We start from the raw sequence: 18,618 nt of genomic DNA on the forward strand, positions 1-18,618 counted from the left end.
GTTTTCTCATTTTGATATTTCCTCTACGGAGTTTTTGTAGGACTTTTTGGTGGAGTTCTCCCTCTACTCTCCTTTCCCTTATCTTTCTCTGAGATCTCTGTCAAATATTCCCCCGCTTTTATCTCAGAAAAGAACATCCTAGTGTGCCCCTTACTGATGACTTTCAGTCTTGCCGGGAACAATAAGTATGCTTCTGCGGAGGAGGAGCCAAGATGGCGATCGGGACGGCCGCATAGTCCCTCGGCTCCGAAGACCTTTTCCTCCCGAGCCCACATCCTGCCTGTAATCCTGTACTAAAACGGCGCACTTGTGGTGACGAGCACCTCCGACTACTTGCGGCACAATCCTGAGGCTTGCGCTTGCTTTAATTTGGAGGATCCACCCAGCTACGGTTCGCGGCCCGCAACAGCCCTGAGTCCGGAGCCTCGAGTGGACAGTAAGGCTGGTCACCGAGTGAACAACAGCGGCCACCAGCGACCGAGACGTGCCGGACGGGTCATGGCTGACGGGGAGCGGCCGATTTTTGAACAGCATATCCTGTCGGCTATGGGTGCAACTCCGAGGAGTGCCTGACATGGTGCTTGGTGTAAATTACACGATCGTAGAACCTGCTTGCGCATTGTCCCGCTACCGGCGGGCGGCTCCCGGATTTGTTGCTTACTTCATACCGTACGAGGCCAGCGTTCTACTCGGCAGTTGCTTTTAGCTTATACTGGGCCTTGGCAGACACGAGAGTGATACAAAGATGCCTGAGGCCCCTCTGCCTGCAAATTTGCCCCGAATCTGGGTGGCCCTGCCTGTGACCACAATGGGCAATACGGAATGCACCCGCGAAGAGTCTGAGCCCCAAAGTGATCGTGGATGTCTGGAGAAGGGAGACTCGATCGAGAGGGGGCTTGGAAGAGTCCTGCAATATGGCGATCTTATGGCGGCCATTGTTGCCCTGCGTCACGACTTGGTGCAATCTGCCCGACTCCTGGGTAGTAAGGTGGATGAGATTGTGTTTACACTGGGGCACTCGAGAACGTCTGGTCAGTGGGAATACGATGATATGCCTCACTCTCTGCCCGGCTGCGACAAGATGGCTGCACTAAACGACATTGGCGGACTCGAAAATCCTAATCCCGAGCCTTTTCTTGTTGAGGATCCTGAGTGCCTGGGACGACGTGTGGACATTGGTCTGGAACCGCGATGGGTGTGTGCGCCCCGGGCCGTGCTTCCCATGACCCGGGGGCCGCTCCGGCTATGGTCGGACATAGATGCTTTTCTTCCTGGCCCTGCTCTGCTGAATATCGGGTGGAAGATGTGCTCTCGGGCCGGGCTGGGGTCCCTGGAACAATGTGAGAGAGATCTAGCATATGTCTGGTTATATCAAATTGACGCTCCTGTGCTGCTGCTCGCGCTCGCCTGGACACTTCGACTCCCCGTACAGATTGACCTGATCGCCGATACTATGGTGCGCTTTGTTAGAACGGATAAGACGGGACAAGGATGAGCGGTGCCTACTATGGACTGGTGGACCCTAGCCGATGTCTGATACAAATGTGTGCCGAGCTGACTTGCCTGATGGCGCAGTAAGCCGACTATGTGCCTTGAGAATTGTTTGCTAGTACTGGATTTTATTTTTGGACTCTACACCCTGTGCTGTCATAGAACTTGCGGGAGGGTGATGCCGGGGGACAGATGGAGGGCTCCCCTTCGTTTCTCATCACTTTTACTGTAGTCATGGATTCCGCCATCTTGGTGTTTCTCTCCTCCTCCCTTCCTCTCTCTTTCCCTTTCTGTAGGGTAATCTTCTGGGGCGACAGACACGCTGTTAGTGGGGTAGGCCATAGCCATTACGGTGATGTAGGGTGGCGGGTGTTGGGGGGGTTTTGTTATTTTAGTTTGTTTTGTTCTATGGTCCCTTTTTCTCTTCCTTTCTTAGTAGAGTTGGCTGTATCTTCTTCTTTTATCCTTTTCCCTATCGGGCATTTGCGCTTGCCTCTATTTTGTTTCGGGAGGGTGGGTTTTTCCAGATGATGCTTTCGCTAAATTGTGGACCATTGTTTGCTATATACTCCTGGCCTGCCCTGGCAGGCGTAGCGTGCTTTAGACCGTATTGCTCATCACCGACTTCTGATCGCATGGAGGATACGCCCCTCCCATCTCTCCCTTTTCTCGTGTAGTGTGATGCCTCCGATGATATAGCCACGGCTGCTTCTTTAAACTATAAAAATGAAACCTTTTCCATCCTAGTGTTTCGTGGCGCATACATACCATGTGTTATGATTATATTGTGAATACTCCTGAGCCGTAAGCATGTTTAACGCCTTTGCATTTAACTCCTGATTTTGCGGCCTGCCTCCGTGGTTGTTGGCCTGCGCTTGTACTGCTTTACTCGAATCAATAAAGGTTTAAAAAAAAAAAAAAAAAGTATGCTTCTGCACCTTGCTTCTGGAAGGGTACTATCATCTGCCTTAACTTCCACCTTCTTTCAACCGTAACGTGGCAGAAATCGGGCCTGGCAAAAAATGTATTTCCATCAGCTGTCTTTCTAGAGTCTGGTCTAGCCTTATCCATTATTTCTTGCCTCGCTAGGAAGTTCCCTAGAAAGACCAGCATTGCCCTTGGAAGCGCATTCTCTTGTCCCCCACGGTTTTTCCTCACAAATAGAGGATATCTATGGGCTCTTTGCACTTCTAGTTCCCACTGCCATTTTGATTCTGGAAAGGCTTCTTTTAATAATTTGACCACATATCCTCTCGGATCCTGTCCCTCCCGCCCTTCTTCAAGTCCCAAAAGCCTTACATTGTTCCGCCTTTGACGATTTTCAAAGTCTTCGACCTTCCACTGCAAGTCTTCCACTACCTTTCCTTGCTCAATTTTGAAGGTCTGCCAGTCTGTTACCTCATCTTCCACTCTACTGGTTCTTTCTTTAACCTGGGTTACTCTTTCCTCTACCTCTTCATACTTTCTGTTTACTTTCCTCAGCGAGGCTTGTAATTTCTTTGTGTCTCGTTTTGCTCTCCGGCTTTCTGCCCTCGCTTCGGATTGCATCTGCTTCAATGTACCAAACAACATTTCCAAGGTTACGCTCTGGGATTTTGGTCTCCCGGTATTGTCTCCCTCTCCCTGACCGTTTTCCTGGTAAGTCTCTGAAGTAGCAGAATAGTCCCATGACAATTTTTTGTTCATGCTGCTTCTAGACCCTTGCCCGTCTCTTCTCATTCCGGCTCTCCTTCTTTTTTGAGTTGCTAAATCTCTAGAATCCTTCCTTGTGTCTGAGCCCGTAGTGTGGTCAGTATAGCTCCCCTCCTCCTCGTTTTCAGGCTCGCTAATATCCGTTGTGTCTGACCCCTCTTTAACTGAGAAAAATTCAGGGGAACCTCCTCTGCTACCTCTGTCCTCCTTGCCACCCTTAGCACTGTCCTGATCATGCTCGAATTCTTGTTGCACTTCAATACTCTGAGTGCTCCCCGAGCTCGACTCAGGAGGTTGCCCAGATCTTTTATTTAACCCTGCTTCCACATTTAATAATGCATCCAGGATTTGCACATTGTTGTGTCTTTCAAGCTCCTCTAGAGCTTTCCGACCTGCAGCAGCGTTCTCCATTGCGTTCTCCATTGCCCCTTCGCTCACCTTCTCGGCTCCGGCGCTCTGATCCGCTCGTTGCGTGCTGATTCCTGCCGCGTCTGCCGCGTCTGGTGGTTGCCCGGCAACTGGGACTTCAGTGCTTGCGTCCTCGCGTTCTGTTTCCTCGGCGCCCGCGTTCAATGCGGCTGAGAGCTGCACAGCTCCTTCCTCGAACTGCGCTGCCATGATGGGTTCGCTCAGCGCGCCAGGATGCAGCAGTTCGTCCGTTTGCTTCTGAACCATTGGGGGCACTTTAAGCGAAAAGGATTCAGGTAACGTGGATTGCCGCATCTGCTCCTTTGTAATGACCGTTTGTGATCGGTGCAGTTTCCCTTCAGGCTCCTGTGTTGATTCCTTTGCAGCTTTACTCGCTGCTAGTCGGGTCTCTGGTTTTGCCTCAGGCTTCCTTTCTTGCCTATCGGGGTTCCTCTGAAGGGCTCCCTTTGAGGAGCGGCTGAGATATTCCGTCTTTTTTTATCAGTCACTGGAACTTTTGGGATAGCTCCTGTGCGATTTTCTTCTCGTGTTACTGAGCCTTTGATCGACCCATTTGCTGATGTTTTATCTTTGTCTTTAACTTGCTTACTTCGCTGTGACATTTTGGGAGATGATTTATCGATGTTAGCTAGATTTTTCCAGCAGCTACACCAAATTTTCTTCGCAGTAGCAGTTATTCTTTTCAGATATCCTGTCCTAAATGCTTCAGCTGAAATACGGTGTAAGAGAGCAGCAGGGTCCCACATCCCCGTACTCAATAGCCCGGTATCATCCTAGGGTAGGAGAGAGGAGTAAAAGCGACTTTCCTCTACAGAGCTACGGCGGCCATCTTGCCCCCCAGATCTTTCCAGGTTCTCAAAAAAGAAAAGATCCAGAGATGTCATGTAGTCTAATGTATTCAGGAGTTGTAGGATCTCTTGTAAGGATAGCATCCTGAAAGGTTGTTTCTTGATGCACTTATTTAAGAGCCTCAAGTCCATAACTTGTCTCCATTTTCCAGACTTCTTTTTGATGAGGAAGAAGTTGGAGTAGGAGCTTGTGCTGTGATGAGACAACAGAACCTCCTCTAGTAAAAAAAAAAATGACAATAAGCTTGCTTGTGAGGAGAGAAATTGGCAGGCTTTTGAACTAATACCAGTGTGTGATCATGCTGGATTAGGTCTAACAGCCTTTTGTCTGAAGAGATGTTCTTCCAATGTCCGTAAAATTTGGAAATGGGATTTTTGAATTAGTGTGTAGGTGGGACTGAGGTGACTGGTGCCTGGGTAATTTCGTTGATGTCTAGAAGCATCCTGTGCACTTCCTCCTGCCGGAAAACGTCATCTTGATGATTGACGAGAATATGATGAAGCTGCTGTTGATCTGTATGGCTGTTGTGACTGTTATTGTGAGTGATAGCCCTGCTGGGAGTAAGGTTGGTACCTACTCTGTTAAGGCATTTTGGAGCCAAACTGCCCTTTACCTCTGTCCCCTCAAAAGAGCTGAATGTAACGCTGTTGCAAGATACCTAGGGATCGTGCAGTCTCCGTGTCTGCTTTTATTGACTGCAAAGCGACAGCCACATGTTTCCCGAAGATATTTTCGCCATCAAATGGCATACCAAGAATCTTGGCATGCACTTCTGGATGGAAATAAGTAGCCTTCAGTGAGCCCTGATGGCATGGTACAGCGACTCCTGCCATCTGTCTGAACGCAGTAGATTAAATGTCCATGGCAGCGTTTATAATCTCAGAGGAAGCTTTTTCACTCTTCAAAAGAATATTTTTGCCTCCTTTCTTTTATCCTCTGGGAGATGTTCTAGGTAGGCTGACATATCCAACTGCATCTGATGGTTGTATCTCCCTAATATAGCCAACGCGATGAACGCTGTAACATATGTTGCCGCCATCACGGAAAAGCATTTGCCAAATTTTTTTTTTTTTAAATTTTTTTTTTAAAGAAACCTTTATTGTAACGGAAAAGCATTTGCCAATACTGTCCAGTCTTCTACCTTTCTTGTCTGGCGGGCCTTACAAGATGTGGACGGATTGATCTGAGCACCGTTGGTCTGCCTCCATGATGAAAGAATCAAGGCGAGGCTGACCGAAAAGACATGCCGGAGAATTGTCATGTGCCTTTTACTTTTTGTCTAACTTAGGGACAACGGCTGCCACTGATGTCAAGGTCTTCATGAGCTTTAGATTTTTCTGCCAGATATATTCAATAATGGGAATGGATTTAACGGGGCGCTGAATTCTAAAAGTCATAAAGAAAACACTCTGTCTTTTTGACTGGGAGAGGCAAGTCAAAGCACTTGGAAGCTCTTTCAAGAAGCTCATGAAACCTCCGATGTCAGTTAGCGGTGAATCCACTTAAAGAGTCATCCCATTTTGGTTGGGCATCACCATCAACCGAAGGAATCTCACAGTCCTCTGGTTGTTGGTCCCCATCACTATCAACAAAAGTATCTCTTATTGTGATAGTAGGAATCAGACGTCCTTCCTGTTGTTGTGCACAAGGAGGGCTTTTGCAGGGGAAACTAACTCTGGAGGTTCCAAAAGGGTTAAGGTTTGTTGTGCCGGCACATTTGCCTCTGGAAACCGTTTGTAATAATCATTTAACATAAGGCACAGATCTGCTACCAGAGAAATGGGGATTGCAACTATGTCCCCTTAACCATACTATTGCTCATCTTCCGGTTCATCATAAGAATAATGCTCCTGTAAGGTGTCAGATCTTTGGGTGGGCTGTGGATGCCTTTCACGGAAGGAAAATTGACCACCAAGTTATTTTGAAGTGCCTTGATCAGCCCCCCCATCATCAGTGTCCTGACACTTAACATTAAGTTGGGCTCGGCTGTAAGCGGGGCCAAATAGACTCTCATCCCCAGACTCCTACATCTCCAGAAGGCGTACTGGAGGAAATGGAGACACTTTGGAGATGTCTAGCTGATTAGTTGGTGGAATGCTCTCATCTGAAATGGTTATGGCTTCGGCTACAGTCGTCGACAAGGCCATCAAAGAGGCTTGCACAGATGAAATCTTCGCCAACTGAGTCTTCTTAGAAGATGCTGAGGGTGTCAACATTGCTGCTGCTGATATTTTTGCATTCAAATGTCTCGCTGACGATGTTAAAGTTGTCAGTAACTTCAACGATGAGGAGGATGTCATCATCGTCCTGCTGGTAGTCGAAGTTGTTGACACTGCTGTCCTCACAGGCACTGAAGAGAATGCGTGCCCCGTCGCCTTCCCTATCGTCGATTCCACTGTCGACAGGATAGCTTTTGACAACAGATCTGTCGATGAACGGATCTTCTTCACAACAGGTTCCTTAAATGGTGCGACAGGAACCAAAGAAGGTGAAGATGAAGGCCTTCTGTGAGAGGGTAAGCGCTCAGCCGACTCCTTACTTGAAGGCCTTTCAGCACTGGCATCATTGATAAGTGGTTTTACCTATTCAGAGTCTGATAAGGAAGAGCCCATCTCATCGTTGGCTTCCATGAGGAACAATGTCCCATTTCCTCAATCTCAGAGTCAGTCTGTGCCTTCTTCTTCGGGAACCAAAGGAGCATGGCCTCACAGTCCTTTAAGTTCTTGACAGTAAACGTGCGACAATGCTTGCACTCTTTAGGCTTATGCTGAGGGTACAAACTCCTTGTGGGGGTCCTCAGTGAAAAGCCTTTGCTTCCTACAGGATTTACAAGGCCTGAATTGCCTTTTTTAGATTCCTCATACATGTTGGAAAATAGGGAAATAATCTCAGAATGCTGTACCTCAGGTGTTGCTTGAAGGACAAGAAGCCACGTAGAGAGTTCACAGGTCAAAAGTTGACAGCAGAAACACTGTGACTGAGCAGAGCTCAGGGAGACTCCCCAACACACGAAGTGCTGTAAGAAATCTGACGTTTGGATGCATTAAAACAATGTGAATTGGCTAGCAATATCTATTGCTATCAAAGTGATTCTTATGCATTAGTGTTGCTTTATTGCTGTTACCATGGAACTTCCACCATGATGAAGGGAAGATTCAAGCATGTGAACGTAAGAAAGATACAATGCTGGCGAAACTATGGCACCTTGGTAATGAGTGCATTGCCTTTGCTAAAAATGTAATCGTATTAAAACCATAGTTATTAAGTTATTTATTTTGTGCAATGCAGATGTTGCACAGATTGCTCATAGAAATGTTCAAGACTTAGCAAAAAATGTGCCACTTACACGTAAGTGCAAATCTGCACCCAGCAAGTGTTGGTACTTTACAAGTCAGGCCCAAAACCTCTGGTCAAAGACTTCACTTCGATTACACAGCTTCATTCAGAAAAACAGTCTGCACTTCTTATGTTATGAATCAAACATAACCTCAGTGTAAATTGCAACATTTTGCATAATTCTACTGAAATAAAAATATCTATGCATTCTCAATAAATACTTTTTAATTTGTTTGATTATTTCAACAGCTGTTTTACATTTTTTCAAGTGTTTGATTTTCAAATTTGTAATACATATAACAAAATAATAGTGTGATTTTGTTTGAAGAAATGAAAGAACACTGTAAGATATAGGCATAAATATTTGCCATATTTACAATGGTTGGTTGAGTGCAGACTTAAACATACTATATGTATTTTGTGTAATGGGCAGAAGCGCAAACCTCATTCATTGGAATGATACATGTTTAACCATTTTATTTTTACGATTTTAAACCTTGTTACTACAATGATTCACTTTTATGCATTTGGTAGATGCTCTACTCAACTGCACAAAAACATAAATACATACATACATTACCTCACTGAGCTTGTTAGATGCAAGATCTCCCAGTAGTAGAGTGTCGGAGGTGTGGGCCACCAGATACCTCTCCTTCCCCAGGATCTTCACCTCATCAATTTCATAGCCATAGTGGGACTTCAGAACTACTCGAGTCCCAGTTGACAAGTTTTTCACAATCACCTGAAGAAGAAGGAAAAACGTTGGAAGACTGGAGCATACCAGGACGTAGTCAAAAGCCTAAAAGCACGTAGAGTGCATCAGAAGGGGTAAGGAAGACTACACAGCAGGTTCCCAGCGGGTACCCAAGATACGTACGGAAACAGAGACTAGAGAAGTTGAAGCTCTACAATAATTATTGATGAGGCAACAATAGTTCGTAGCCTCCATCAATATTTTTACTAAAATGGCATTGGGAAGGTGTGGAAAAATGGAAATTGTAATTTCCTGTAATCCTAATTATCCTTCGGGGGAAATCAAAGTAATTACGTAGTTCTGCCCATGCACAGGATCCCCCAGAACACTTTTTTCAAAGTAAAATATATAAAATAAAACTTTTCTTTAAAAATAAAAGAACTTTTCAAAATAAAAATTTGGCAGCTTATTTTTTAGCCTGGGCGAAGTTTGTGGAGTTTGGTTAAGCGGAACTCCGCAAACTACAAAAAAACTCTGCTGCACTACGTGGAGCTTCGCGAGCAGCGGAGTGTGTTAGATAAATGCCTATTACGGTGATTTTCAGTGCCAGGTGCTTGTCTGCAAAGGGCAATCATTGCGAACGACACCATGCACAGCACAAGCGGGCACTGCATCCTTTCTGCTGCTCAAGTAGATTTTTACTGGAGCAGCAACTTTCTCAGCGCAAACAGACGGTTTCTCTACACAAGCAGTTGCAAGCCTACGTGACCTCTCGCAGTGAGAAATGTGACTGCCCGCGTTGAGAAATTTCGCCAGGAGGTTGATTTTCCATGCTCAAGCTCGCCAACTTGATGTTGACGATCCGAACGAGGAAAATTCTCACGGGCGATGGATTTTCGCTTGCTCGTCAACTTGACGCTCGGAGCGGAGTTTTTGGGAACTTCGCGAGCTCTGCGGAATGCGGAAAACTTCGCGAGCGGAGCGGAGTTCACCACCCAGACTTACTTATTTGTGGCCTACATTGGCCACATTTAGCTTATTTTCTTTTAAAATAAAAGCCAAATATACTTCGAAAAAGTCACTGTAACAACACCTTTTTAAAGAAACAAATAAAGAAACATGGTGCATGGAGATAGATAAATAGGCTGCAACCCACAGGGAGAGAAAACGGACACTTTTGGCTTATGGAAACATACCCAACGATCTCATAATACCTTGGTAGTGGCATTTACTTACTCCATGTCTTTTTGTGCAGCAACTTAGGACCTTGTACGAAGAGCAATCAAGCTCCCTTTATTTTCACTGGAGGAACAATGGTTGCTTATTGTTTTAATTGAGCTTCCCCGGATAAAGAACCAGTACCACAGATAAAACCGTTTCTGTCTCCTTCGGGGGAGCTCAACTAAAAATCATAAGCACTGAATAAGGTAGCAAGCTCATCCCTTGATAATGCAATCAAAGAAAAGAGAAAGAGTTATGCTCTATAAATGTCTCTAATAGGCTGGACCAAATATGCATCAGCACTAGTCTTGAGACAATAGTGTCGGGTGACGTGAGGGCTGACGTGGATTTCTCCGCTTTGTGACTTTTTAAAAAAAGCAGCAGTTGCAGCTTTGCCTCTTGTAAATTGATCTTTGGGACTATCCACTAATTTATCTATCTATTTATCGGCTTTTCTATAACAAAGCAAGATACAGGAGTCAATCCATCTACAAATAAACTGTTCTGAAGTGGGTAAACCTGTAAAATCATATCAGTGAATCACAAACATCTTCTTATTTTTTCAAGGTAAAAAATGTTCACTCAACTAACATCTAATGTGCATAAAGACCTTTCTGCCGAAGAGGAAAGATATTGATAGAAGGTAGAGATTTAAATGAACTATGCTTTTAATAAGGGTAAGTGTGTGAACCATACTTTGCATACCCGGGATTTGAATACTCTAAACATTACAAGTCCATTCTGCAAATATTCTTTTGCTAGGTATAATTGCCATGCCCCATCTCCATCTACCCTCTTATACGATAACAACATTTCATGCGCCAAATCCGGTGCCCTGAAGGCCATTTTGCTCAATGCCAGATTAGTCATTAATCATAAGTTGGAGCTGGAGTGTTTATTGCAGGAAACCAATCCAAATTTGATCTTCCTTACGGAAACATGGGCCACTCATACCTCAGAGCTGGACTGGGTGGCAGGACTGCCTCCTGGCTACTTAATAGCTGCCTTGCCTAGACCAGAACAATTGGGTGGAGGCATTGCAATCATATATAGAGCTGAATATAAGATTACATTTGATTCAGCACCTTTGTCTGGGACTGAGACTACATCATTTAATATCAAAATCAACAACAGGTTCTCCTTCCCTGGTCTGCTCCTTTATAGACCACCTGGACCTAAAGCCCCTTTTATACAAGACTTACTTTCTTGGCTGGAGTCCTGTTTAAACACTTCCTCTTTCACTATTTTAGGTGATTTTAATTTTAATTTAGAGCGGTTTACAAATCTCTCGACCAGGACACTACTCGATAATTTGGAAGGCTTCAGCCTGTCCCAGATAGGTGAAGGCCCCATACTTCAAGCGCTCCACACTCTGGTTGGCATCTTCACCAATCTTGCCACTATTGAAATTGACAAGATCTTGCCACTTACATGGACAGACCATAGGGCAATATTCTTTAGTTTATCTGCCTTTCAGATTCCATCCCCGCTAAAGCACCTACCACCAACTACCACTCGTTCCTGGCGGAGAATCAATTCTGACACCCTAAATAATCTGCTAGGTAACAACGTACCACTGCTTACTGGTGATTCTAACCAGGATGCAGCCAGCTATGACTATTGGATTAGATCCGCTATTGATCAAGGGGCTCCCATAAAATTGGTCAACCAACGTAGGGATAAACCTACCTCCCCCTGGTACTCTGCAGAGTTAAAAATTCTCAAATCCAAATGTAGACGCGTAGAACACATATGGAGGTCAGTCTATAGTGTAGAAGGTAAAAAAAACTACAATAAGGCTCTTGCAGAATATAAAGTTGCTATTATTAGGGCAAAGAATGGATTTTACACTACCAAAATTGAAATGTCAAAGAACTCCGCTAAAGAGCTCTTTAAGACGGTTTCTCTTATCCAAACTCCAACAGGGAAATCAGTTTAGCCCTGATCAGACCTTATGTGATAAAATGGCGTCTTTTTTTCAAACCAAAATTCAATCTATCTATTTATAGGGAATTTGAGGGGACAGGTCCTGCCCCCAAACGTCACCTCCGCTTGGACTGGAGGAAGGGTCCACAATTACTAACCATTTGGCCAGTTGCTCACCAATTACGGTGGACTCAGTAAATGACCTTTAACTGACCATTAAGTTAGGCTCCCCAGAGGATTCATGTCCCCGACACTATTCATGGTGTCCCGTACCTAGTCAGTCAGACTCTTGCCCCTCTGTTAAGTACTTTCATAAAGTCCGGGGACTTTCCATTGCCTTAGAAGAAGGCCTGTATCAGACCGATCCGAAAGAAACCCAACCTGCACCCCGGTGATGTTACTAGCTACCGTCCCATTTCCTGCCTGCCTTTGGTGGCCAAGGCTTTGGAGAAAGCCCTAAATAAAGAATTAAACAACTACTTGGACTCCAATAACCTACTTGACAGTACTCAACATGGCTTTCGAGCCAACCATTCTACTGAGTTCACATTAGTCATTGCCACAGAGGAACTCAGATGGCAAATTGATAGAGGTGCCCTTATTTGATTTCTGCTATCTCCGTGCCCTTGCTTGGATTTCGGTCCCGCTGACCCACCCCGCTCCCCGCTCCCTGCCGCTGCTCCCCGCGGCCCCTCCCCCGCTCCTTCAGCCTCCCCTCGCATCGCTCCCCTCCCCACTCGCCACCTCGCTCCCGCCTCCCAGCTGCTCCTCCCTCCCACTGAAATACTTAGGTGGGGTCCGCGAGGCGGGGAGCTGTGACCTGACCTGGTCAGTGCCGGTCACTCCACCCGCTGCGTGGCCCACCTGCGTGTGCCAGTCCCCGTTGCCGCCGCCACTGCCGCCACTGCTTGTAACTTTGTTTGCTGCCTGTATTGTGTGATAGTATTCTGTTCTCTCCGTGCCTGTGTCATTGACTGTTGCCCCTGATTGTATTCTGTTCTCTCCGTGCCTGTGCCCTTGACTGCTGCCCCCGATTGTATCCTGCTCTGTATTGTGGGATAGTATTCTGTTATCTCCGTGCCCCTGACTGTATTCAGCTCTCTCCGTGCCCTTATTTGTTTTCTGCTCTCTCCGTGCCCTTGCCTGGATTTTGGTCCCGCTGATCCACCCCGCTCCCTGCCACTGCTCCCCGCGGCCCCTCCCCCGCTCCTTCAGCCTCTCCTCGCATCGCTCGCCTCCCCGCTCCCGCCTCCCAGCTGCTCCTCCCTCGCTCCGCCACCCTCCACTCTCCATTTATGGCAGAGTACGCGCATGCGCGCAGCGGGCGCACCCAATGCGCGCCGAAGGTGCGCCAAAGGTAAGCCCGTCTGCGCCTGGACCGCGCCCAGTGTCAGACCCCCTGGCCCCCGCAGATGCCATCCCACCCGCCGGACGTACGCCGCCACCCTCAGCGCACTCAACACCGGACGCCTCCCCGGATGCCACCAAGCCACCCCAGGACGCACCCACGGACCCTTCACCTGCCAATCCTGCAAGTTCACCGGCATCCGGGCCCGCAACCCACCCGCACCCGCCAAGCCAAGCACCTACAGCAACCACCTGAAGTGCATCCTGCTCAACACATCCCCGGACGTCGCCTTCCTCACGGAGACCTGGATGGACGCCTCCTCATCGCCCGCCATTGCCATCCCGGACGGCTACAAGATCATCCAGAGAGACCGCACCAACCAGACTGGAGGAGGCATCGCCATCGTCCACAAAAACACCATCCGCATCTCGTCCAACTCCGAAGACACCCTCACAGCCGCCGAACATCTTCACTTCCAGATACACACCGACCCCAAGACCACACTCAGAGGCACCCTCATCTACAGACCCCCAGGACCCCGCACACAATTCAGCGAAGACATCGCAGACTTCATCAGCACACACGCCCTCCCCTCCGCCGACTACATCCTACTTGGAGATCTCAACTTCCACCTGGAGAACAACAACGACAACAACACCACCACCCTACTGGACAACCTCGCTAACCTCGGACTCAAGCAACTGGTGAACACCCCCACCCACTACGCCGGACACACGCTTGACCCAGTCTTCACTTCCAGCAAGCACATCTCCTTCAGACACTCAACTGGACTTCACTGGACAGACCACAGCTGCGTCCACTTCAGCTTCAAAAAGAACACTACTCACCACCTCCCGCAACAGGTTCCCCGCAGGAACTGAAACACGATCACCACCGACCAGCTTACCGCATCGCTGAACCAGAACCCTCCCGCCAGATCATCGTACCCCAACCAAGCAGCCCACAACCTCGCACAATGGATCACCAACTGCGCCGACGACCTCGCACCCCTGAAAACCCATCCCAGCAGGCCAGGAAGCAAGAAGCCCCGTGGTTCAACGAACGACCTCAAGAACTGCAAGAAGAACTGCCGCACCATTGAGAAAGCCTGGCGAAAGAACCCGACCACAGACAACATGACCGCCCTCAAGCACGGCACTCGCAAACACCACCAGCTGATCCACACCACCAAGAAGACAGCTTTCAAGGAACGACTAGACAACAACGCACACAACAGCAAGGAGCTCTTCAGCATCGTCAAAGAGCTCTCCAACCCCAGCGCTGGAAACAACGACATCACTCCCTCACAAGACCTCTGCGACTCACTCGCCACGTTCTTCCACAACAAGATCGCAGACATACACAACAGCTTTGGCGAACAGACCACGTACCCAACCACAGAACCAACGCTCCCCACCACCACCCTCCGCGACTGGACCCCAGTCAACACCGAAGACACCATCCGGACGATGAACTCCATCCACTCCGGATCACCAACCGACCCATGCCCTCACCACGTCTTCAACAAAGCAGACTCCGTCATCGCACCCCAACTCCGGGACATCATCAACTGCTCCTTCAACACCGCCACCTTCTCGGAGAGCTGGAAGCACGCCGAACTCAGCGCCCTCCTGAAGAAACCATCGGCAGACCCCACCGTCCTCAAGAACTACCGCCCCATCTCACTGCTCCCGTTTCCCGCCAAAGTCATCGAGAAGACCATCAACAGACAGCTGGCCGTCTTCCTCGAGACGAGCGGTTCCCTCGACCAATCACAGTCCGGCTTCCGAGCCAATCACAGCACCGAGACCGCCCTCATCGCAGCCACTGACGACATCCGAACCCTGCTCGACAACGGGGAAACAGCGGCCCTCATCCTCCTGGACCTCTCCGCAGCGTTCGATACAGTCTGCCACCGCACCCTAGTTCAACGCCTCAGCAACGTCGGAATCCAAGAGAAGGCACTGGAGTGGATCATCTCGTTCCTCGCTGGAAGAACCCAGAGAGTCCGCCTCCCCCGTTCAGATCTGAGGCCACCGAAGTCATCTGCGGCGTACCACAAGGTTCTTCACTCAGCCCCACCCTCTTCAACGTGTACATGAGCCCCCTCGGCGCTCATGAAAGGTGGCTCTCACAAGGTGACCTTGGGTCCCTGTGGAAGTAAATTAATTACATTTTAAAACAGCTGCCCATAAACTAAAACCATTAACTTCTTGACAGGAAAATGCTATATCATGGGATGTTATGTAAAAACTATCCTTTCTGTTCTCTGGATACAAGACCAATTCTCGTGTTTGAAAAAGGGGAATATTGGCTGAAAATCTCTCGTAGTCTGATACGAGTTGCTTTCCTGTCGTTGGAAAGAAAATGTATTCCACAACAGCAGCTCACTCTTTTGTGCATTAGTAGCACAATGGCTGGCTTCTCTTATTAACTTACACAGTTGCAGAACAAATATGAGCAGAAACCAAGAAAAAGGCAGTATAATTGTTATATGATATAAAACCCTAGAACTAGACTCTAGACACAAAAGAATAACAAAGATTCAAAAAGTGTACCAGGTTTGATACAGTAAAGGGTTTACACCCTAATTTAGATTAAATAAAATTGAGGCAAGGATCAGTTAGAGACAACAGAATATAAACAGATTTAGCAGTGAGACGGTTCCACGTGCAGCACTTCAAGGATGAATAATGGGACAGGTTCTATGGCGCATATTAGTAAATGGCCTATAACATGTTGTTCAATGTGTTTTAACTGTTGCTGATAAGCTAATGTTGAGAAGGCTGAGAACATCCTAGAAGACTTACAAGAAATATGATAAGGTCTAACGGTTTAGACAGCTGGACCCAGATAATTGTGAAGTCACACATTTTTGGGGTAAGTGTAAGTGACAAAAACAATTTGTAGTCAATGGGTGCATTGCTGGGATTCTGAATACAATCAGTATGTAATAGTGAAAATGGTGAACAGTGGACTAGATACACGGTGCAAATGTGATTGGGAAAATAAGCCATAAAATAGAAAAAAGTTACCGCCTGGAATAGTTGTTTACCGTCATGGATTTATTCAATTATTATAAAAATGAACGAATACTTGATTTTGCCAAGGAAAAAGTTACTTTTTATGAACATCAATTCTCAATAATGGGTATCTTCATTCTAAAACATGAAGTATATTTGTCTATGTGTTTTCCAGATCCTAAAGACACATAAAGATGGTCAGTATTGATGAATATTAATGAAGATCCCATGATTGACAACACCTGAATTCGTTTTTTTTCACCAAAGTATACACAACTTAATTTATACAGAGAAACTCTGTAACATGTAGTAAATGACTGGAAGCTAAAATGTAGGGCACTTGGCAGTATTTTGAAAACAACATACTGAGGGGTAGTGAACATGAAATGAACAAGCTACTTAATGTAACAAATACTAATACAAGATGTAATTGTACAAAATTAGAATAGGGACAGTTAAACATTAGAAGTAATTTGTAAAAATGGTGCAGGTGCTGAATAGATATGCTTCCACTCTTCTCACAAGGGCTGCCTGTCACACTAAGGGCTCTGGAGTACATTTATAAAATATGCTGTTCTGCATTAGAGACCGGGACTGAGCATGATCATCTGGTGGCCTCCTTATGGATCCAAATACAATTTAAATTGAAAGACCTACCTGGCTTGGACCTACATATGTCATTTCAAACTTATTCTTGTAGATGCTTCGGCGCAAGCAGCAATCAAACTGCTCAACTCCGCCACACAGGGTGCCCTGGAAAAAAAAACAAGAAATATGAGGCAATAATGTACACCAAGCCATTTTTTTAATTTTAAGTGCCACACCACATAACTGTTTCTATGGAGGAAATCAGAGCATGAGCATAAGTTTAGAAGAATGTAAAAAGTATTGTGTGGGTGTAGTGATAGTGTTCACCCCAGCCATTTCCCACACTGAAAGGTTAAATTAGGCACACAAAAAAAAAATCACCTGTAAGTGGGAGGTTCAGGTGTGTCTCTTGTAAGCCGGGAATAAGAAAAGCTGGAAACATGTGCAAGAAGGCCTTACCCAGAAGTCTACTGGAATTGATGAGGAACAGTGGCCGAAAACATTGTTGCAGCATCAGATAGGCTAAAGGTCAGCCCTTCCAGTAAATATGTACCATAATTATAGCCACTAGGGTTTTTTTTTATTTTAGACTAGAGTAGTGGAGACTAGAGTAGTTTCACCAAGAGGAAGGATCTCTATGGTAGAACAGCACAGACCTGCCCCTAGGAGATGCAGAAACAGATACCTGCCCCTGAGAGAAGCTGCAACACTTTCAGCTCTTTTTGGAGATAAACTAAGCCTCTTCTCCTTATTTCCTGACCTCCACCTTCACCATCCTCAGACTGGGAGAGGGGACCTGGAGGTATTTTGAGCATATTAGGACAGCAATGTACTAAATTAAAAATGCTGTTTACGTTCTGTTTTGGAGTATATAATGGGAAGAGGCATGGTTACAGAAACTTTCTTTCTAAGGTGTTTTATACAGGAATGGCTTCTTAATATGATTGAATAAAAATATATAAAAACATCAACTACATCCTCAACATACACAGACAGAACTCACACTGAGTGCAACCAGCACAAACGGTTCTGCTACGGATGAAGAAAATGTTATAATTGATTATTGTTTTTTATGTTTGCAAGTAAGGTTGTGAGATATATATGAGTAGAAATGTGGCTCGGTGCACAGCGAAGGTTTGTAGAAAAAGTTCAAGTAGGTAAACGAGGTTTGTGAAGGTTGGGTGCTCCACCGGGTAGCGTAACCGCAAGTAAGGTTGGTCAGACATCACCACTTCACTGTATGTTATCTTCAGCACACATCAAATATACATACAGATGTGTGCACTTGCACAGGCTTGGACCAAATGCTGAAATCTGACAAGAAAGACTGGACAAGGCTTGAATATCACTCCCAACCTTCTGATATGCAGAAAGAGATAGATTACAAGAGTAGGTTGCACAAGAACGCTGGATACTCACCGCGCACAACCGGGACCCATCTCGTTTCCAGGACAAGACTGTTATGGTGTACAGATTTGGAATTTCCTTTGGTTTGGCTTCCTCCCATGCACTTCTACGTGGACTCCAGTTCAGCACCCGCAGCCTATTGCAAATACCGATGACAAAGTGATAAGGTAACATGAGAAAGAATGCATATTATTAGACAGGCCTGAATATCCAAGTACATACTACCACTGGAATCCTTCAAATCACACATGTTACACAGAAGGATAAACAGGTCGGCGAGTCAAAACTTCTATCACAAAACTGCAAAGGGGTTTATGATTAAAAGGACCAGTTTCCACAAGACTCCATAGCTCAGTCCAGAGAGCAGGTTTGGAATGCAGAATCCTGGCTAACATCTTAGTACAGAATTGTAGCAGGGCATTGCCTCTGCTCTACCACAGCACAACATGATAGTCAGCTCTGTTGCCTCACTCACCCTCCTTGACCGGAGCAAAAGGATGAGGAGGAGATTTCATCCACTATGAGACAGGCGGAAGTCCTATTCACACAATGGCAGAAGTCAGAGTTAGAATAAGGATGGGTACTAGGGGAGAGACCTTAGTAAGCCAACAGAA

At 46.4% G+C, this 18,618-nt stretch overlaps 1 protein-coding gene across 1 annotated transcript in view; it reads right to left on the bottom strand.

The window, feature by feature from the left end:
* The window catches only part of IFT172 (intraflagellar transport 172), a 1,142,656-nt gene that overhangs the window by 995,652 nt on the left and 128,386 nt on the right, over nucleotides 1–18,618 (bottom strand). Inside the window, exons 9-11 of the mRNA XM_078650113.1 lie at nucleotides 18,017–18,140; nucleotides 16,667–16,762; nucleotides 8,378–8,539 (exon numbers count right to left, since the gene is read on the bottom strand). Coding sequence (XP_078506239.1) covers nucleotides 8,378–8,539; nucleotides 16,667–16,762; nucleotides 18,017–18,140 — 382 coding nt within the window. The remainder of the gene's footprint in view (nucleotides 1–8,377; nucleotides 8,540–16,666; nucleotides 16,763–18,016; nucleotides 18,141–18,618) is intronic.

The sequence above is a fragment of the Lissotriton helveticus genome, chromosome 6 (assembly GCF_964261635.1).
Source record: "Lissotriton helveticus chromosome 6, aLisHel1.1, whole genome shotgun sequence".
Classification (NCBI taxonomy): Eukaryota; Metazoa; Chordata; class Amphibia; order Caudata; family Salamandridae; genus Lissotriton; species Lissotriton helveticus.